We start from the raw sequence: 23,412 nt of genomic DNA, 5'->3' as shown, positions 1-23,412 counted from the left end.
ATCAATTGCAAAATTTAAAAAAAGAATCAGTGTTTGAACATTTTTATTACACCTTTTTAATTTTATTTTGAAAAACAATGCAGAATTACTTCTGCCAAAAGCATGGGCTGAAACACGAATTTTATTTAGGGGTAAACATTTCATATCCACTAAACGAAATGCTAGGCCAACGTGAAACATGATCATACACTTGAATTATATCCTGCTTATAGTTTTAATAAAAAAAATTGCATTAGTTTTACATATATTTGTAGAGTCTAGTAAGGAAAAAAAATTAACAACTAGATGTGTGTACTCAAACATATAACATGCTTAAAATGAAAGTAGAAAAATAGCAAAAATGCAAAGGATGTTGAGGCTATAATTATAAATCTATCTGTGGTATTTAAAATATCTTGGTAGCTTTAATATTGCGCAGTTAAAAGTGGAATAAATTTCGTTCAAAGATCCTGAAACTTGGATTAAATGAAATCAACGAATTTGCATATACCAATTGACATACATTATGCTGTTTTAGGTGAGAAAAACTGAAATATGTACATTAATTATGAGGGAAAGTTATTAAAATGCGTAAAAATAATGAAAAGTGCAAATATTGTTATGAATTTAAAAGACATCTTGACACCTTTATAAAACATTGTGTTACCATTATAAACAAATGAATATGTGAACTCCGGACATATTTATGACATAGTCATGATCGTGACGATTATAGTCAAAATAAAATATACATATGAAAAACAGCCTAAAAAATAGCTGAATGTTTTATTTGTACTTGGATTTTTTATGCACCTTTGTCAATTTTTTGTTCAATTGGCTTACATGTAATCCGATTCCAAACTAATGCAAAAATAAATATTCATTCAACTTCTCAAACAAACACTTTCTATACACATTTGGTGCTCAATGAAGCTTGTAAATTTAAAAGATTAATCAATGAGATGATAGCTCTCCAGCACACATGCATTGTCTCGTAAAGATTAAAATGCTCCAGCAGTTCTAGTTCATCAGACTTAAATTTTTTCTATTTTAATAATATATCATGTTATATTCTAGAAAGGAGATATTTCTTTTATTTTATATGCGTGTTATATCAAAATTGTTTATTGTAGGTTTCATCAAACATAATTATTGAAATAAAAACGATACGGTTTTTTTTAGAACAACAACCCCTCCCCCTCAAGAAAGAATCCCTCAATAATTCAGTTGTTGCCAGAAAGAAGTTTGCATACATATCTACACTGTGCATTCTCACTCAATAGTAAGATGTTTTTACATGTTCATTGCCTAATTTAATGTATAAATGTATATTATAAAACGCCACAGAGATTATTGTCCTGTCATTTCGACACCAAGATCGCCACGCCCCGACCTGTAAAAAATACATTTTGTTAAAAAAAAAAAAAGAGATATATATGTTTTAATATATAGAGTTTTCTTCGAGTTCACATCGAAGATGTTTAGGGTTAAATGCACGACTGGTCTTTAAATTGAAAAAAAATTATAAACAGTTCATAGAATGTTTCTAAAAATATTGTTAAATGTTACGGATTTGCTTATATAGGGGGCGGGCCTTTTTCACGTTTGTTATTTGGATACTATGATACACTTGCCTCCTGCTCTTCCAGAGAATAAAGGAAATGATGAACATCAGCACAACTGTCACCCCCAGAAATACGGCTAGTACAATAGTCACTGAATCAAACGAAAAGCACTAGGCTGAGAAGTTGAATATAAAATCAAAACCTGAAGAAAAGTACATGGGTTCTATAGGGCGCTGAAGAATAATACACTAGAAAATTGGACTTTTTAAAATTATTTAAATATATGATATTTAAATGATTAGTTAATTTTTATAATAAAGGTTTTAATTACTAGACTATAGAGTATAAATTATTGCGCAAACGTACCTGTAGATACTGGATTTGACTGTTGTAAGGATTGGCCGGGCTGCAAAACTGTTTAGACAAAAAAAAAACAGAGTGTCGAAACCACAGAAAGGATAAAACCAAAAAGTCTGTTGAACCCAAAGAACTAGAAAATTAAATTGAATTGAGGTAGTCTTGCATATTCATCATTCAAGCATGAAGGTTACTAAACTATGCCCTGAAAGTAATTCGTTAGATTGAATTATTATACAAACTTCAAAAAGCATATCGGCTTAAATCACATTAAACACTTATACATCTCCCAAGTTCTGCGTACTTAGGACGTTATTTAGTACAATATACTGTTAATGTTTACCTTGCCTTTAAGCACTTAGTAAACTTGGCATTCTGTAATCTGTCTCATGATATTTATGCAGTATAATTTTTTTCTTAAACATCTCAATATTTATAAATACATGGGGGTTCAAACGATACTCATTCAATAGTATGTAAAAATCCAACAATGTAGCGTTGAAAAATTGCACTTTTTTTTTTTACAGGTATGTGTATTTTTATCAAAAATCGTCCAAAGGTACTGTATAAATATCTTGTGACGGACTATAATATGTGCGAACTTACATGCGTTTATTTCTAAATACATGTACTGCAACAACAGATACGTTAGGATAAATTATATGATATACATGTAATACGTACAGTCATCTCTAAAACTAAAATTTAACGTAAATATGATTTTGAAAATTTGAAATTTTTTTTCTAAATCGTGTAAAAAAAAATTGATGTGTTAATGAAATCAAAAGCAAATACATATTCCGCTTTAAGTGACATACCCTCACAAAAGTGTCCAGTCCATCCTTTGACACACCCTCCCGAACAAAACCCTGTTTGGTTACACTTGTCATCAAAACAGTAAGGACTACATCGATCCAGGCACATCGTTCCATAATAACCACTGATACAGTCTGCGAAAAAAACACCTTTAGTCTAGGCTTTTTATAACCCAAATAACTTTATGAAATGAAAAAAAAAATTAATAATACAGATACTTTTGAATACAGCTCAACAAACCTTTACAATGCCCATCATCCTGTCTGCAGCCTTTGACGCCACACTGAGAGCTACAGCTTTCGTTGCAGTATGTCCCACGTGCTCCTGAAACACAACCTAGTAAACAGTTTCCCCTTGTTAACTCACATGTTCTATTCAAACACTGACTCGGGCAAGGTTCCAGGCAATGAGAACCATAAAACCCTTGTTGACAACCAAGTTTACACTTTCCTCCAATTCCTTCACAATCCCCGTTCAAACACTTATCAGGACAAGGGTACTCACATAAATACCGTCTACCTTTTGCGTACCATCCTTTTTCACAACCCCAATTACATGATCCGATAGTTCCATCGCACATGTTACCATCACAGTTCTCACAAGGTTTGCAGTGTCCAGAGTATAACTCTTTGTAGTACCCTAGTTTGCAAGTTTCGCAGACCACATAAGGTTTGTTCTTGTTGTCTGTATATTCCTTACATGATTTACAGTGGGGGAAGTTCAAACTGCAATTGAAATCACAATGTGGAAGGTGCCAGCCTTGTTTGCAACCATACAAGCATTCCCCCGTTTTATTGCTGCATGTACTGTTGTTCTTCTCTACACAGTGCTCACTGCAAGATACATCGCAGTCCTTGCCAATAAAACCTTCTCTGCATCCTGCAACACACCCTGTACTGTTACATATTGGACCTTCATTGTTCAAATTACAATTATTGCTACATGGACAACATCCATTTTGAGAAGGAAACCACGTTTTTTCGTTTTTACAATTTGAACATACGCCTTTTGAAATATCATTACATTGTGATAGCTCACACTTACACCCATTACCGAAGTATCCCGCGCGACACTCTATGCATTTTCCATCATGCGCACATGTCTCGCAGTGACCAGGGCATTTTTGTGTGCAATCAAAACCGTAAAACCCCGTTTTACATGTATCACAAGTACTATTATCCGAACACGTTTCGCAGACAGATTTACAAGTTCCATCGCAGTACGGACCATAATACCCAGCGTTACATTTACCACACTTCCCCGTATGTTGGGAACAGTACGGTTGACTGCAGTGGTTCGTGCACCTCTTGTCGCAATGATCCCCCCACCAACCATGGTAGCAGTTAAAACATGTGCTGACGTCAAACTGACACAAACTACAGTGTTCATAGTTGCACTTCTCACTACACGTTTTCCCACTGTACCCATCCTTACACGTCTGGCAGGTTCCGTCTACTTGGTGACAGGACGTAAACCCGCAGTTTTCCGGACATGTTTTGTTGCAAAGTGGTCCCCAAAAGCCTGCATTGCAACCCCAATCAGTGCAGTTTCCTGTAAACCTTTCACACCCATTACGGCAATTTGGGGACGGACACGTCAAGTTGCATGTTTTCCCGTAGAATCCTTCGTTACATTTATAACAGTCTCCGGATATCTTGCATCCGACCATACAGTTTTCATTGCACTTGAACTCGCACCTGTCACCGTAATGGCGGTCATGACAGGACACACAAACACCGCTATTTTTATCACAGTCCAGACACTGGAAGCAGTCTTGGTCACAACGAGGTCCAAAGTAGCCATGGGCACATTGCCCTGAGCAATTTCCAGAATAACTGTCGCATCCCCACCAACAATTGGTACAATTGCTTACATCTACAAAACCATTTCATATTATAGATAAAGTAATTATGACGTTACCGTATTACATTATATTCATGTACAATCACCTCCAGTTAAATAAAAATAAAATGAAACATAGTCACTTGAAACTTACCTTAAGGAAAATAAAATTTATACTAGTAAATAAATTTGAAATATTTTATCTTAGGATTTGCTTCAAAAATAAATACTGAGGATAAGCCGATATGAGTATGAAGTTCAAGTACCTACCACTTGATTCCGAAATTGATAACCTATTTATTTGTAAGGAAGCAACTAAAATACAATTCCATAAAACTACTACAACTAGTATCTCTTTTAAACATTTACAAAGCATGGTCACTGCATGAAACATAGCATTTTTTACATTGCAAAATGACTTGGGTAGATATAGATTAGAAAAGATACGAAGAGCGTTGACATACATACCTGGGTCGCTATATATGTGTGTGTAAACTGGAGAAGTTTACCATCTGCAATAATTTGTATTTGATAGCAAATAGGTACGTATTGTAGGGCATTACTTGTTAAGATCAACAGATCCCTCTATGTTGTTGATCCTATTGTGACCCTTTCCTTGAGTCTCCTTGTATTCTGTTAAAAGATGTCAAACCGCTTCTGCAATGGTTTTTCGAGACTAAGTCCGAAACGATGATTTTATCCATTACTACAGAGTATATTAAAATGAAATGCACAATATCAAAAAAATGCTTCAAATCCAAATCCACGAGCCGTGTTAAGGTGGCATGGGACACCTGTCAATATTAATGTGGATAAAAGTTCATCATATTAATTAAAATACTTTCACTGTTTTAGAATTTTTAAAATTTTACGATATTTGACCAATAAATCTTTTGAAAAGGTTAAAGTTATAAAAATCTCCAGTTGGATTCGAACTTGTGACTTACAGATTCATAGTTAACGCTCTAACCAATTGCTCTCGGTTGTTAGATTACAGTTTTGGGAAAGAATTTTTTTTTTTGGAAAACTATACTTTATTTCATTGTCTATTTCGATAAAAAGTACGTCATGAAATGAAAGTGTCCCATACCATCTTCAACATCATCTTGTTCCCCAAGGTAAGACGGGATCTTTTGGTTTGCTGAAAAAAAAAATCAAGTTTAAAAAAGTTAAAAGTTTCAAGACTGAGTTTCTACTTAAGGTTAACGTTACACATCAACTATATATATATATATATATATATATATATATATATATATATATATATATATATATATATATATATATATATATATATATATAATCTTGTTTGATACAGTAAAAGTAGAAAATGTGGCGCACACGTATGTTACAATGAAGTTGCAATTTTAGTCATGTGTTTCAAAACAAAAATACATGTTTATGCTACTTACTATCAATTAATATAAATAAAGCGTTGAAATCAAAAAATGCAATGTAAATAGAAAAATGGAATTCGACAAAATCGTTACTATGCCCTAATAAGGCGTATTTTAATTTTAAATGCGTATCCCAGCAAATTCGATCCTTACGTGCACCCATCATTATACATGAATTATTATGAATATTAGTGTAACAATATGGACACAAACTGGTCATCGTGTTCTATGAAATTCCCTCAATATTTTAACGATAATGATTAAAATAATAACAGTTTACTTTCCCTCGCCACAAACAACACCAAAGCTGTGTAGCAACCTCTAATGATACAACGTCCACTAATGATATAGTGTTGCATTAGTAGTCAGGACCACTAATGATATACTTTTATCATTAACAAACAACCTAACCGTCCGCTAATGATATAATTTCAGATTCATATGATTAGCGGTCAAAAACCGTAACCTCTAATGATATGGAAAAAAAATGAGAAATAAGTACTACCTTGACCACTTATGATACACATTTGCACACATTTTCAATTGCATTAGTGAATGGATTTGAAACCTTTAATGATATAACATATAACATGATAAAAGATTCTCTCTCTCTCTCCTCTCTCTCTCTCTCTCTCTCTCTCTCTCTCTCTCTCTCTCTCTCTCTCTCTCTCTCTCTCTCTATGGGTTTGTTAATCATAGATTAGAACAACAAAGAATATCAGTTTAAGTTGGTTGAATTAAAACTACTTAAACAATAGGGATCATGTCGTTGTAACAGAGGGCGGGGGTGGGGTGGGGGGGGGGGCTTTTCTTTCGTTAAAACTGCGACAAAACGTCAGTTTTCAACAGCTTAAAAAAGGTTTTTTTCTAATCTCTGATGACCTCACACGTTGAAAATTGACCAACTACAGGTTTTTGAATTGTCTCTGAAATGGAACTTGCTCGACGCAATTATTATGTATCTGATAAAATTAATTCTTACTATTGTCCGATATTCATGCCGATATGAATTTTTGTTTTTGTTTGTTTTTTTGTTTTTTTGTTTTTTTTTTTTGGGGGGGGGGGGGTTCCGATAGCAACAGTTTGTTATTAAGACTAAGAACTCTGTCTCTTGTTGTTAAACTGTGTGGATAGAGCTAAAAGGAATATATGTCAAACAACATCGTCTCAAGCCATGGTCCGGAGTCCGTTTATACATGTATATACCTCTCTCCACCATGATCGTTCATGTTGACCGTGGTTTGCTAAGATTGTCAAACCAATACCGGCCGTTTATGTAATATTTCCGGTAAATCGCTTCAACTTTAATTTATTTTGAGAAGTCATGATAATTAACTGACAGCACAATAATGAGCAATTTTACATATTTTTATCAGACAAGTCGCGATCAATGATTATTTAATTAATTCAACTTAACAATAACTTTTCTTAAACTTGCAAGATTAACAAAATTAAATGATGAATAATAAGCTACTGATCTTGATTTGACAGAAAAAAAATATTGTGTTCAATACAGATACAAACACTACACAGAAACTTTTTCGTGGGTGTGTTTAGGGAGTATTGGACATTTATGACGCAATCGCCGGCGTAACGAGGAATCTTGACCCGGGTTGAAATTTGACCCGGATATCATTTTTCAACGTTGAAAAATTGATACCAAAAGTCGTGAAATTATACCTGGGGTCAGTTTTCAACAGCTTGAAAAATATTTTTCAAACTTCTAATGACATCGACACGTTGAAAACTGACCCTGTTGAAAATTAACTCCGACTTATGAGTTTTGAACTGTATTTGAACAGAAGTGTAACTTGCTCTTCACAGTTTAATTGTACATGTGTGTACTTAAAAAGTTTCGGTTTCAAAACTTTAACTCTTTTATCCGCTATATTTGCCGTCTTGGGTAATTTGACATTTCAAAGGTTGATTTTTCTGACTTCAATCATTTAATATTTCATTTAACTGAAAACGTGGTATGTACATGTAGCAACCTCTAATGATACACCGTCCACTAACGATATAATGTTGCATTAGTGGACAGAATGTTGACCACTAATGATATAATTTTATCAAACCCGTGTCAATTTTCAACCCATGTTAACATTTTTTGTTACACTGACATAATCACCATTGTTGAAGTAGTTTAAATTCAACCAACATTAATTCATATTCTTTGTTGTTCTAATGTATAATTAACAAACCAACATATTCAACTTAACAACAAATAAATGATTCAATTTTGCTACAGACCACAATAACAAAGAGTCTTGTGTTGTCTATGGTTTAATTTTAAAATTCTTCAGAAATATTTTTTGTAAAAGCTAACCACTTTGAGTTTAATATACCCGGTAATTATTTTTGGTACAAGTTAACTATATCTGGTCAATCACTAACTTCCTGTCAGCCTTACTGACCAGTCCTGTATCACTTTGTCATGTTAGATGCGTGCTTAGAACAACTAAGTAAGTCCTTTTTATAGAAGTAATTGCTTAAATTTGTTAGTATTAAATTGTATTTTTGAAGTACAGTTATAGATGGAAATTTATTTTACAGATAAAACATTCTTAAAAGTATGGCACGCCATTATGGTCATTAAAGTAATTTACAGTTTAAAAGTATAAAGTAAGATGCTATATTTTCCTATTTAGTAATTTGTTATTTCTATTTGTTTTAGTTTTTTACCAATATTATTCACGATGGCAACTTTTCCACACAAAATAAAATATGAAACCCGTGTGACTTTTGTTTGCGTTGTGCAAAGTTAGCTATCTGCCTGCACCAGGCAGAATAAGTCTTATGAATTGGACCTTTTTTATGTAAATAAAATCCCGCTAAAAGTTTAACAATAAATTTTTAATATTGTAAAATTGCTTTTCTTCAAACTTTCTTCAACTAAAAATATTTAGCACAACTCCTTTTTGATTAATGATAATCAATTTGGATCTTCAAGTAAACTGACGAAATAAATTATATGTATTTTTGTCTGTATACGACTATTTCAGTTCAAGTAAAAAGGCAAAATATCAGGGCAATTATGGAACGCCATAGCTGCCTTAATGTCAATTTCATATCATCTTTTATATGCAATAGTAATAACATTATATGCAGTTGTAACATCATTATATGCAGTGCTAACATCATTATATACTGTAATTTCCCGATTATATCCAGGGATAAAATCTTTTTGAAAAGATCACTTTAAAAGTGGTGACATCATTACGTTATGTCATAAGATCATTATGTGCAGTGGTTTATTCATTATATGCTATGAATAAATCTTTATATGATATAATAAACTCATTTCATACAGAGCTAAACTCATAATGAACTATTGTTCAGTCGTTGTGTTATGTGGTACACTCTTCATGTGCAGTTGCAACTTCTTGACATTAAGTGATAAGATCATTATATGCAGTACTAACATCATGTTATGGCGTGTTAAAATCATTATGTACATTTGTATGGTGGTAAAATTTTTATGTATTGTGGTGATAGCTTTACATGCAATTGTAAATCCTTTATATGATGTGACAATTTTATTATATATATGCCGTTGTTGAGTCATTATATTATGAGGTCAGTTCTTTACATGATGTGACCATTTCATTATATGGTGTGGTAACTTCTTTATAAGCTGTAAAATGGTTCTCGCTGAAAAGTTTTAATGGGGAAGAGGTCCAGTTTTATTTTTAAAAAGATGCTGCGTTCATTGTGAAAGTGAACATGTATGTTTTGAATTCACGAGAGAGAGAGAGAGAGAGAGAGAGAGAGAGAGAGAGAGAGAGAGAGAGTTTGTTTCTCTGTTCTTGATACATCGATGTGTGATTAATCGAAATCGAATGAAATTTTAGTAGAGTACGCGTTTAATTTTAAAAGTTAAATAAATTTCAAAAAATGATTGTACTTTGTAGAAATTTATTACCTCCTCTGTTTCTAGAACCGCGCATACAGTTAGGTAGATCACTTTATGTATCTTGATGTTAACATAGACAATTTGATTTCTACTTGCTAGCGTCTTTTAAATATGCATGTAATTCTTCGGAGCTTAATTAACAAATCTAATTCTGTATCTTCAAAAACGTTTAAATTGAGTTACTTTGCAGTTACTTTGATTGTTATTTAAAATCGTTTTAATAGCATCCATATAAACCGTGGCGCTTGCAACAAACTTATCCGTACATCGCTGATTCATACATTTTTGCACGGCTTGCTTTTAACGATGTCGAACAATATGTACATATATTTTTGAAAACGACATATTTTACAAAAAAAATACATAAACTTTATCAATTGATGCGTTACAATGTACTTTGTTTAAAAATTCGTCGTTCAGCAGCAGATGTTTACAATTCATGATTAAAATGTGAACAAAGTCGGTAACGTTGAAAAAAATCAGCACAAATGTAAAATATTACAATGACAAGCGTTTCGAAACTTATTTATCCTGACATTAATTATTTTCAAAACCATCAGAATAGGGTAATACCTTTTCGTGCGATCAAAAATTAATTTTAAAAATACCAAGCAGTTAGTCTCCGTGATGATTCAGCCATTCTGCGTAACCACTCGGCTATACTAGACACGATGAAGTTTGCGAAGATTTAAAACACCGGTTTTTTTTTTTTTTTACCTCGGAGGGTTTTTTTCGAAGTTTAATTTTTAAAAATATGCCTCTTTGAAACAAAAATTGGATATGCCATGAAACCAGTCACATTTTTCAGTGTTTTACGATTTGTTTAATGCAACGTGGTCTAGAACTAGAAATTCAAATTTCTTAAATTTCCAACAAATTGCCTCGGACCCTCTTTCCTCACCCCTTCGGCAAACTTCAGTATTCATCGGACCCCCCCCCCCCCCCAAAAAAAAAAAAAAAAAATTCTGGATCTGTGTATAAAATGGTCTTATAAAAATGATATGAAGATATCTGCAACAGCTTTATGGAAAATAGCACAGGAATTGCAACGCCTTCTTTGTAGGATCTAAAATACAAAAATACATGCCCGGTGAGCTTAAATTTTATACAGTAAATGAAACAACCATAAAAGAGGTTAAGACAAACCAATTTCTTTATTATGTCTTAAAAATCAAATTAATTTTTAAAAAAATGAAAACGAATTTTTATTTATGTCTATGAATGAAAATCTGTCTATTCCTTTTGTGTTGAAGGAATTGATCAGCGAGGAGAAGCACCTACCTGGTACATTGAAACAAAGGTCTTTCGACTTTGATTTTAAAACGCTTGTTTAATTTTTTGTAATTTCTTTTATTCTTAAATTAAAAGCATACTCTACTAATAATACATTCGATTTTTCACACAAAATGGGTTCAATGATTGATATTATGATATCGATGTTAAAGGACAGATAAACTCTCTCTCTCTCTCTCTCTCTCTCTCTCTCTCTCTCTCTCTCTCTCTCTCTCTCTCTCTCTCTCTCTCTCTCTCTCTCTCTCTTGTGTGTGTGAATTCAAAACAAACGACAAGTTGACCAGGAAATGTGCATCGTCACAATGAACGCAGCATCTTTTTCAAAATAAAACTGGACCTCTTCCCCATTAAAACTTTTCAGCGAGAACAAGTTTACAACCTCCTCATAAAGAGTTACGACTGCATATAAAGAAGTTACCACTCCATATAATGAAATGGTCACATCATGTAAAGAACTGACCTCATAATATAATGACTCAACAACGGCATAAATATAATAAAATTGTCACATTATATAAAGGATTTACAATTGCATGTAAAGCTTTCACCACAATACATAAAGGTTTAAACACCATACCTTATGGTTTTAATAAACCATAACATGATGTTAGTACTGCATATAATGATCTTATCACCTAATGTCAAGAAGTTGCACTGCATAAAAAGATTTTGCAACTGCCATGAAGAGTGTTCCACAAAACATAACGATTGAACAACAATACATTATGAGTTCATCTCTTTATGAAATGAGTTTATCATATCATATAAAGATTTATTCATAGCATATAATGAATAAACTACTCCACATAATGGTTTGACGACATAATGTAATTATTATTCCATTTCATATAAAGACTTTACCCCTGAATAGAATGAATGTAATCACAGTATATGATGATGTTAGCAATGTATATTATAATGATGCTAACACTGCATATAATGATATTTCTATTGCAAATAAATTAATACCAATTCATATAATATGAAATTGACCTTAAGGCAGCTATGGCATTCCATAGGCAATGTCAGAATGGTGTATTTTACAATAAAGGACTATATACATGCATATGATCAAATAACTGCCCCCCCCCCCAAATTTTAACAATTTCTTGTGCAGTATCGTATGAAAATCAAATCTTTATCCAACGTTATACAGAGGTTGTCTAACATTTTAAACTCAACATTAGTCACCATTGTCCATGACCTCTCCATCTATGACGTCACTTAAGTATTTTTTTTTCCAAATGTAAATATCGTCATTTTTCCTTGATACTTTGCCTTTGTAAGTATATAGCGCAGGTATACTCAAGTACGATTTAAAATTTCGAATATATATATATATATATATATATATATATATATATATATATATATATATATATATATATATATATATATATATGATTTTATATTAAATTATATCATATTACATCATTAAAGGTTGCAAATCCATCCACTAATGCAATTGAAAATGTGTGCAAATGTATATCATTAGTGTTCAAGATAGTACTTTTTTCTCATTTTATTCCATATCATTAGAGGTTACGGTTTTTGACTGCTAATGATATAAATCTAAAATTATATCATTAGCGGACGGTTAGGTTGTTCGTTAATGATAAAATTATATCATTAGTGGTTAACATCCTAACCACGAATGCAACATTATATCATTAGTGGACGTTGTATCATTAGAGGTTGCTACAAAGCTGATTTTACAATAGTATGACATTTTCTATCATTTCTTTGGTAGAATTTTAGTTTAGTTTATTTGTTTATTCTTTAGGCTAAGCTTATTAGATCGCATCAGAACAGCTTTCAGGCTAACCCTTTCATTTTATGGACTAAATTTTATTTTTTTCATCATGTACACGTCGAAGTACTGTATATACTTTTGATTACATGATACATGTAAGTATTGTAATCACTTAAAAAGTTTAATTTACAAAGATGTCTTTTTAAAAAGTTCACGAAATGCGTAAAGCAAAATAAGCGATATACTCCTTTCGTACTTTGTTAGAGAACATTAAGCTTAGGGGTAAAAATTTGTATATAATTGGCGTATCTCCTTTCTGTCTGGTTTAAATTCCCACGGAATGCATAAAGAAATTATGTGATTGTATGTATAGAAAGCATCGTTTTACAATTCAAAACACAGATTTAGAGTTTTTTTTTTTAAACAAGGATTTATAGTTAAAAAAAATCATTTATTCCAGACAGTTTGTGGGAAAAATATAGAAAAAGAAGGCGTGATATCAGCTGAAGGACGTTGCCTCCCTTTGAATTGAAACAGGATGGGGAAATAGAAATCGGTTTACCGTAGTAAAAGAAAGCAACGAAAATCGACACATGTGCGTTTTCAATAGGGGGGGGGGGGGGGGGGGGGCGTGGGGTTCCACACCCCCTCTGGAAAAATCAAATTCTCATGATATATCTACATAAAAAAAACTATCAAAAATATGCCTCCAACCCCCCCCCTCCCCCCGGCAAACCTAAATATATATGTATACCTCGGAACATCCCCCCCCCCCCCGCCGCCCGGAAAAAAATTCTGGATCTGCGTATGCAAACGCTTCGTTCATTTTGATGAGAGAGAGGGGTGTTTATGCATCAAGATCCTTAATATACTATGAAAAAAGCAATTGTTGAGACTCAAACTTCCTGTCTGCACTAGTTGTAACCTCCGGAATCTGGAAGGAGATACTAAATATTTTTGATCGCCTAAGCTTTCTTGTAACGAAGGCCGCAATGGGTCGATGACTTATTAATTCTTTTGTATTAACTGAAAATGAAATTAAGTCCGAACACTTTTAGAATTCGTAAAACTGGTATATCATTTTTAAGTGCCTCCTAATACACTCTATTTTATACTAATAATGGAAGTAATTTCATGAAAATCAAATTCCATTTAGGATAATAGAGTTTAATGTGTATATATATATATACGTAAAGGAAGTATCAACAGCTGTGGTGAATGACTGGTTTAGGCTGAGTAACATAGAGCGCATCTGTCCCCTCCCCCCTCTCCGCATTTCACACCACCGTGTTCGTGTGCAAAATTTAACTCGAGAATCCGTGAGGAGTAGCTATAGGAAATATGCACACAGCGATCGGCTGGTCAAATGACAGACTCTTATTAAGTCCGACATGAGCTCTCGCTAGCGACATCGGTAAAATATATCTACCTTAAGAAACAGCTAACCAGATGTCTTGAGTCGCCACTGAGCTTACATTTGGAATTATCACCTTTTTTTTTAAAACAAAGTTTTGTGGCAATCAAGATGACGTCATCAGACAGGTGAGTGAATCTCTTTTGATGAAAATATGCATTAAATAATGCATTTATAAGTACAATTTATGTTTTGTTTTTGCCTTAGTGATTTAGTGAAATGTGATAATTTAAAAAAATAATAATGAAGCAGTCGAAAGTCAAGTATTATTAGTTATAAAAATCAAGTTTTCCCACGAAAGCCAAGATTTTGAATTCGATAATTCAGATTCGAAAATACGAGATTCGAAATTCGAGATTCTTTATCTAATTTTATATATAAGTACTGTATCATGGCGACATCAAACTGTTTTGAATAAAGATCAGATGTACATACTCTTACCTAAAAATAATTGTTATTTCATCCCTGTTTAAATGATTGCTTGTACACGTTAGTTCACACAGAGTAAATATATTAATAAGTAGAAAATCAGTGTGCTTTGCGAATCTAGGTGATTTTGCTCGCTTTATGTGTATTCCCCTGGTGCATTTTAACCTGGGGTCCATCTTTACTCTTAATACGTTTTAATCTTGGGATGTAGTGGGTCCGATACAGTACTTGTAAATATTTGGTTAGTGAAGAACTACTATTGGTATTATTTTAATCGGTGAAAATATAATCTATAAATAGATACTTTGTCTAGTTTCAGCAATGAATCTGAGTATCATTTATCATTTCGTAGAGAAAAGATGCATTGAAAAATAACATTACATGTATCAGGGTCTGCGACTACCCCACACCCCAACTAGAAATTTTAAACTGAATCAAATTATCATAGTAAAATGATTAAAAATGGGATTCTTATCCTCTCCCCTGGCAAACAGAATTATCTCTTGAACCCTGCCCCTGAAAAAATGCTATTAATATATGGACCAGTAACACAATCTATATACCGTCGTGCAATGTCATTTTTTTTTTATACTTTGTAATCATATCTTATAAGACGTCCGTCTTTTAAAAGCACTAAATAGATTTATAGCATTAGTATTACTGTGATGTGCTGTATACGAGTAAAACCGCCGGATATTCAAGAAAGCATGTGATCACACAATGCATTACTGTTTAATTTGATCTTTACTTTTTGTATAATCACGATAGAATAAAAATGAGGAAAAAAATCACAAATAGATCATTTATATATAGAAAGATCGGTTAACAAGACTAGTATGATGAACACATGCATGGTGCTTGAAGACAACGAAGTTATTTGTTTTACATGTAATTAGTTTGTTCGTTAATTAATGATAAAAAGATCAGAAAAACAATTCATATATTAAATATATTAAACGTTTTGACTGTCAGTGACTCTTTATTTCAGCATGACCTTGGATTTACGCCGGGAATCTAAAGAGGGGTCTGAAAAGAGCAATGACGATCCTCGTAAGTATTTAATAAGTACATGTATACATACGTTCATGTACTAGATTGCCAAAAGGAGACCCCCCCCCCCCCCCCCCCTCGCTTGACAGCATTATATTTGCTATGTTTCACAAATCTAAAGTGCTCCTTGGAATATTTGGATTTAAAACATCTTACACACTTTAACAATTTTATCCATTTTTTGTGATTAATAAAGGGAGATGATTTTCACAGTGTATCCTTGAACACATTGTAATAGTACTGAGTATATGAATATGTCAGGGAGGGAGAGGGCTCATTTTTACCCCACAAAGTTTCCATGCTTGAGAAGACTATTTTAATTATTTTCTTGATTTTGAAATATTAATATTTTTATGGTGAGTAGACTTAAAATTACAATCTGATAACAATTAACATCATCTTTCCCTTAAAACTACTTTTTGTCATTAACTTGGCAGAATTGAAAATACACATGTATAGTTACATGTATCACAGTGGAATTAAAGCGATTGCAAAATGCAGTACTATAATCGATGGATCTTGGAATCAACAGATACGGTAATACATGTACATAATAATGGAAGCAGAATATTTGCAAAAAGAGGAAAACTCTTATCATATTTGGCTTTCGTGTTTAGTTTTTTTCCGTTTGGTCTTGATAGAGATTTATCAAAATTCTTTGTTGTTTCGATTTCATTTAATGTCATGATCGATAAGTGACAGAAGGAGCAAAAATGTATTTATTATATATAATAAATGTCCAACTGGCTACACTATAAAATTAAGATACACAGATGCGTGGTATGATTATGTAATTAAGGGCACAGATGCGCGTTTATGATTATGTACATGTAATTAAGGGCAGACTTGTATGTTTGTGGGCATGCAGCTGCATTCTTGTCGTGTAGCATTCAGAACTGTCTCTAGTATAATAGGCAGGAACATTACAAATCGGCCCCGGAACCCATAACAGTAGCACCCTCAGGGTGGGTTTTGAAACACATTGGAATTGTAACGGCCATTAATAAAACCCGGCTGTTACATGCAAAGCGGTGTAAAAACAAATGTAGTGAGAGATTTCTGGTGATTTTCAAATTAATAATGAGACAAATTAAAACTTAAACAACCTTTTAATTGTTGTTTGACATACCCCTGCAGTAGGTCTTTTATTTAATTTTCCAATATGCCCAGTAGACTTATCACTATAATTTGCATACTTTTATCGTTTTCTCTCTCTCAATTTTCTCTCATCCTGCTATTAATGCCAAATGTAGTTATGATCATGAGTCACCTCAGCCCCATGGAGATACAATCAACTGTTTACTAGTATATCAACTAGTGTTTCTTTGTTAGTAATTTTTTTTCTTTTAACAATATACATGTAGTAATGAATAAGCCACCGGGCATAACTCAAAGATTTCTATTTGTCTGTCACTTGCATCGTATGGTGGGTTGGTAAGAATTCAGAATGTAGTTTGTTATGGCGAGTTAATTTCGAGCCATGAACTGTCGAACGGTGATCAAGTTTTTATACCGCACGGATCCAGAAAATTTTACCGAAAGGGGAGGGGGGGGTCCGAAGGAGAGTTGTATTTGCCAGAGTTGGAGGAGTCCGAGGCATATTTGCGATAATTTTAATATGTAAATTGAATAAACTATAATTTCCCAGGGGTGGGGCCCGGACACCTGACCCCCGCCCCCTTCCAGATCCGCTCATGAGGGGATCGTCTGCAGGCAAATCTTCATTGTTATTGTATCAATCCTGTCGTGTCTTAATATCACATATAATTATTAAAATGAGATATTCGCGAATAAAACAGACTAAGTCCTTCAGGGAACTTAAGCATTTGTGTACCAGGAAAATTAAAAAAAGAGAGAGATGCCTGATGATGCATGGACATTAAAACGAATTTATAATTTGGTTAGTAATGTACCAAGCTTATTACTAGCAGTGTATTCGACCTCATAGGAGTCTATATGAACAAATGTTGGAAAACCGCACACTCTTAATTCACTAAATGATCATCTAAATGATGGCGGATATAGGATAATGACTTGTAATGTTCATTTTGTTGAATCATGTTTAATGTCAGAGGGTTGAACTATTTGAATATGAATGTGTATTCAATACTTAGTCTTCGTAATTTTATGTTGGATACATCACAGAGATTACATAGTTTAATAAGAGTTTCAAGTATACTTTTCCCAAACTAATCATGTAAGAATTTACTATCATTATGCTTTCACTTTGCGGTTGAAGGAACTGACCCAAATGCCGATTTTTTGAATCCCATTTCTCATTAGAAATGACGTTCAGTATTGCAGAAGGCACACTCTTTCAAATACATGTACATGTACAATGAAATACAATATAAAATCAAAGTACTGATAGTACTGAAAAGCGCTAACCCAGCTTCTGTTTGTATATAACAGATATATGTATATAACATTTCATCTTCTGTATACGCACTATATTTCCTCATCACTGCGTGGCAGCCCCTGCAATGATGTACATGTATTTTAGCCCCGTACATTAAATTCACAAAAGCCCGTACAGTACATTTAGAATAGCCCGTGCAGTTATGTGCACAAACTCCTGAAACTGGTTCCCTAGCCAGTTTAAATGATGTAAACTTCTGCTCATATGGGGCGGTTATTCGATGTACCGGAAGTAGAATCTAACGCCAATAAAGCGCTGAGCTATGCTTAGCGCTTTAAAAATTATCATAGAAAACAAAATAATAACAGAATTTGTAACCATTCTATTCGATGTCAAGAACGATAATTGATGCATTATTTTCTGAATTCACAGTGAGTCACCATTGTCATACAGAGAAAAATCAGGACATTTTTGACAAGAAAGCTCGGAGACAGCTCATCATTGCTAGTATCTTCTGCTCTCTCTTTATGGTTGGAGAAGCTGTCGGTATGAGCACATCTCTCTCTCTCTCTCTCTCTCTCTCTCTCTCTCTCTCTCTCTCTCTCTCTCTCTCTCTCTCTCTCTCTCTCTCTCTCTCTCTCTCTCTCTCTGCCAGAAAGTTACATGTATTATTTTAATATTATTGTATACATACCAATATACGTATGGTTTACATTTTACAGGGGGCGCTTTGGCCGGAAGTCTTGCCATTATGTCTGATGCCGCTCACTTGCTGACAGATTTCGCTAGTTTTGGAATTAGTTTGGTAGCTATGCATTTAACAGTTAAAAGGAGAACTAAAAAATTAAGCTTCGGATGGTACAGAGCAGGTACGTCTTTTACATGTATATACAACGTTTCCGTTCATGGCGACGCAAATTTACAAAATCAGAAAGGTTTACGGATTCTTGCATCTTGGCTTTATTTTTCTATACTAAAATTAGACCAATTCAAATATTTTCTATTGAAACATTGAAAGGTCTGATATATTAGATACATCAACTTTATTGTAACATTTCGCACATTTTTTTTTAAGATGCATTCATGAATTACACTATATTCTGTCCCAAGATATTTTGGATTCACATTTGGCTTAATTGCTTGATATTTATAAATACCTCAGGATTCTAACGATGTTCATTCAAAAGTATGAAAAATTTCCAAGATTTCTCAGTCAAAACACCCCTGTTAGCTTATCAGGTTTCAATACAATGCTAAAAAATGTTATGTCTACGGAGATTTTGTATTGCAGCAAGCTCGGATGATAACGTTGAAATATTGCGCGATGTATTCCGAGTGTATTCCGAATTGAGAAAAGATGTAAACATTCCCCATTATAAAACTCCGTAAGGAATCTGTTTTCGTTCCTGCGAATTTTTTCCGAGTGAAAGATGATAATGTGTCAATGAAATTATCTTGGAAAATATCCCTTTCAACTATTTCAATTGCACTTCTTTCACATGTAAGTGTATCTTTATTAAAAATCGTCCAAATGTGCTGCATAAATATCTTGGGACGGACTATAATAACGAAAACTCTATAACCTGCTTAAAGCATAACACTACATTAATATCAGAAATCATCGGTGCCTTGGTGTCCATTTTGTTTCTATGGATACTGACCGGCGTGCTAGTTTACCTGGGTGTGGAGAGGATCATCAACCCAGACTACACCATAGACCCACTCATCATGCTGATCACGGCGTCCATCGGCGTGGTCATCAACGTGATGTAAGGCCGTTTTTGATATTTAATTATGATTTGAATATTTTTGGATTTCTCTGGTATCCCTTGCGCAAAATTTTACATCTTATCCCCTCAAATATCAATTAAAAAAGAAAGATACATGCATATTTTTATGAAGAACATTTTTAGCTAAAAAAGTGTATACACTATACGATTCTGCAAATGTGGAAAGTTTTAGTTCTTGCAAACATGTCCTATATATAAATATTAATGTTTCCACATTGTTGCGATAAAGACAGCGTTTTTCTGCTATGATCGACCTTTTTCAGAGCTTTAGAACTCTAGCTTCGTGCTTAATTTAAATAAAAAGGCTGGTTTCAACAATCTTTCAGCATGGGCGCCACGCTCCACCAGCCAGGCCACCACCACCACCACTCTCATGGTGGTTCCCCGACCTACACTCCAACGGACAGTGGCCACCAAAGTCAGAACGAGGATAACTCTCATGAAACAGACAAGCACCTGCTAGACGACAAACAGAAGCTGGTGGAATACGGAGCCATATCCAATCAAAACGTTCACGACGTCGAGAAAAATGACCATGGTCATTCCCACAAGAAGGAGAAGAATATCAACGTCCGAGCAGCCTTTATTCACGTCCTTGGGGACCTGGTACAGAGCCTCGGGGTGCTGATTGCGGCCATTATCATCTGGTTCAAGGTATCAGAACTTTCAAATTCTGCATCAATTTTCGTATAAAAAAAATACAGCGCAATTTTTCTACCGATAAAATTTAATGACGATTTTCATACTTATCTCGACTACGATATCCATAAAAGTTGGTGTATGACCAAAACTGATGAAAGTTAATCACAAATTGCATGCAGAGTTAATCTAGTTAATAATTATAATGATACAGTTTAAGCTAGATTGATCTTACATAAACGTTTTTCATAAATGTTAACCTGTATGTATTGTATATACATGTACTTGCATAAATATCGCTTTTTAGCCGGAGTGGAAGATAGCAGACCCGATATGTACGTTCCTCTTCTCTATTCTGGTCGTATTCACAACAATGCACATTGTCAAAGACATCATTTACGTGTTGATGGAAGGTAATCTCAAACGCAAATGTATATTTGAATATTGGAATTATGCATTAGCTTAGATGACGCGATTTTTATTGCGACGAGAATAAATTTCAACGATCTTAAATCAAGGGAATACAGTTTTGCACCATAGAAATTACATGTATATATTAAATTTGTTATTTTTTGGCAGGTGCTCCCCGAACGGTGAACTTTACTGACGTGACCCAGAGCCTGTTGGAGGTTGAAGGGGTCAAGGAGGTTCATGACCTCAGGATGTGGTCCCTGTCAATGAACAAAATTGCAATAGCCGTACATCTGGCAGTCGGTTTGTACATTGTCCTCGATCTTTTTAATTTTTTTCCCCTCCATCCACTTATGTCCTCTTGCATGACCAATTTTTGCAAACATTGAACACTATTTCTCTTCCGTCCTCATGATAATGTTGAGCTTCTTACCTTTATGTGTCATATATTTATGTACATATCCTCATGAAATTCGGCGTCAAATGTTAGCTTTTTCCCTTTATATATACAGAGAAGGACAGAGATCCAATGGATGTGCTGAGGATAAGTACCCGCATAGTCCGAAAGAAGTTCGGTATATCGGAGAGCGTGATTCAGATTGAGGAGTATCATCCTACTATGTCTGAATGCAATGAATGCCAGGATCCGCCCGACTAATGACGTTACATCAACAAGGCCAAAAAAAAAATGTTGTGTGTTTAGGGTAACCCAACCTAACCTACAAAAATGCCCCGATCCTACCATTTTTAGATGTCTGTTTTTATCCGATCGTGAATTTTATATTATTTCTATTAAAAATCTGTTTTTAAATATGACACAAACAAACATTCTTAGGATTCAATGCTGAAAAAAATATGATAAAATAAAAAGAATCCATACATACCTAACCTAATTTTTTCATCAGTGTTACCCGAAACACACATTTTTTTATAGGCCTAAACAAGCTAGTCCACTATTTATACACATGTATTATAATGGGTGAAAGGAGTTCAGAAGGAAGTTTCAAATGAGATTATAAATCAACATTTAGCAAGTGAAAAGAAAAATTGTTTGGCTGGTCGCATGTACAAATTGTGTCGAAGACTTAATTGGTAGCGTTGCGCTGCACTGCATGTTTTGTTTTTGTTTGTTTTAAATTGCAATAATTTAAGTGAATATAATCATATATGTGTTCATGTTTGTCCAATGACGAATCAGTCATACGGTTTATAATAAGAGTTATGTATATATATACATGTATATGTATTAAATGAAATGCAATAATAAATGCCATCGCCGAAACTGCTAGCTGTGTGTAATGACTCAGTTTATCTGGATATTTGCGTATTTTCTTATTTGGATAAAATTCCAAATTCAGTGTTTGATTGTGTCGATAAATTTGTCTAGTAGAAATGCACACACACACGCACGCACGCACGCACACGCACACACACACACACACACACACACACACACACACACACACACACACACACACACACACACACACACACACACACACACACACACACACACCCACCCACCCACACACACACACACACACACACACACACACACACACACACACACACACACACACACACACACACACACACACACACACACACACACACACACATATAGGTGTGTGTGTGTGAAACGAATTCACAATCAAGGTTTACATGCATCAAATAATGAAACAATGGCAACAGTAATTGAATATAGCGGCCAGAACTGAGTCCTGGGCAATAAAAAATATTATTTGGCGGAGACTTATCTTTTTAACATCTAGGCTGTCAAATTTTGATGATGAACACTCTGCCGATCATGGTGATTTTTGAGAAAAAAACTAAGAAATTTCACATGTCCAAACTATATAGCCCTGCACGTTTTCTTTGACATGCCAAATTCACAAAAATGAGCTAAGATAAATCCACAATCCGTAAAATACACAATGTAGGTTTATCGGTTGTAAAAGTCTGTAGTTTACGGACAGTAAACCATAGCTTACGACGTTTATCTATATTGCCCATCGTTCTTTAAGCCATTATCATCATAATGATAGGTAACCGATCATCTATAAGTAAACTATATAATTAACACCGAAAAGAATCATATTATCGATTGCTAAACATAGTTTATTTAATAAATTATATAATTTCACGATTTGTAAAACTATGATTAACATCTCTTCACTATAGTCAATGGATGTAAATTATAGTTTACAGATGTACATCTTTGTTTATCAGTGAAATCTAATGTTATGTAAACGTTTATCTATATCTATAGACAGATAAACTTAGATTAGCATTCTTAAACTATAGTTACAAACGTTTCATTAAACCGTTCCAAAATTACAGATGAAAACTACTGTTAACAAATTGTTCTTAAACTATAGTTTACAGTCGATAAACCTAGTTTAATT

At 33.8% G+C, this 23,412-nt stretch overlaps 2 protein-coding genes across 3 annotated transcripts; one reads left to right on the top strand and one right to left on the bottom strand.

Moving 5' to 3' along the window:
- Positions 1-16: 16 nt before the first annotated feature.
- On the bottom strand, positions 17-4,953 carry LOC128190814 (multiple epidermal growth factor-like domains protein 10). 2 transcript variants are annotated; one of them, XM_052863018.1, is made up of 6 exons: positions 4,830-4,953; positions 2,958-4,592; positions 2,720-2,851; positions 1,911-1,958; positions 1,614-1,695; positions 17-1,372 (listed from the first exon to the last, which is right to left on the bottom strand). In XM_052863018.1, the coding sequence occupies exons 1-6, from the start codon at positions 4,951-4,953 to the stop codon at positions 1,330-1,332; spliced, it is 2,064 nt and encodes a 687-aa protein (XP_052718978.1). In that variant the 3' UTR covers positions 17-1,329. The 2 variants fall into 2 exon arrangements, 1 of the variants encoding a protein (XP_052718978.1); XR_008244391.1 differs by having other exon boundaries at positions 1,362-1,372; positions 1,614-1,746; positions 4,830-4,941.
- A 9,231-nt stretch (positions 4,954-14,184) lies between these two features.
- LOC128180078 (zinc transporter 2-like) lies at positions 14,185-22,295 on the top strand. The gene is made up of 9 exons (XM_052847909.1): positions 14,185-14,457; positions 15,747-15,808; positions 18,600-18,713; positions 18,890-19,036; positions 19,783-19,936; positions 20,284-20,611; positions 20,904-21,009; positions 21,176-21,310; positions 21,520-22,295. The coding sequence occupies exons 1-9, from the start codon at positions 14,441-14,443 to the stop codon at positions 21,663-21,665; spliced, it is 1,209 nt and encodes a 402-aa protein (XP_052703869.1). The 5' UTR covers positions 14,185-14,440; the 3' UTR covers positions 21,666-22,295.
- The last annotated feature ends 1,117 nt before the right edge of the window (positions 22,296-23,412 follow it).

Source organism: Crassostrea angulata, chromosome 1 (assembly GCF_025612915.1).
Source record: "Crassostrea angulata isolate pt1a10 chromosome 1, ASM2561291v2, whole genome shotgun sequence".
In the NCBI taxonomy this organism is placed as follows: Eukaryota; Metazoa; Mollusca; class Bivalvia; order Ostreida; family Ostreidae; genus Magallana; species Magallana angulata.
This window is presented reverse-complemented; position numbering and strand designations above follow the sequence as displayed.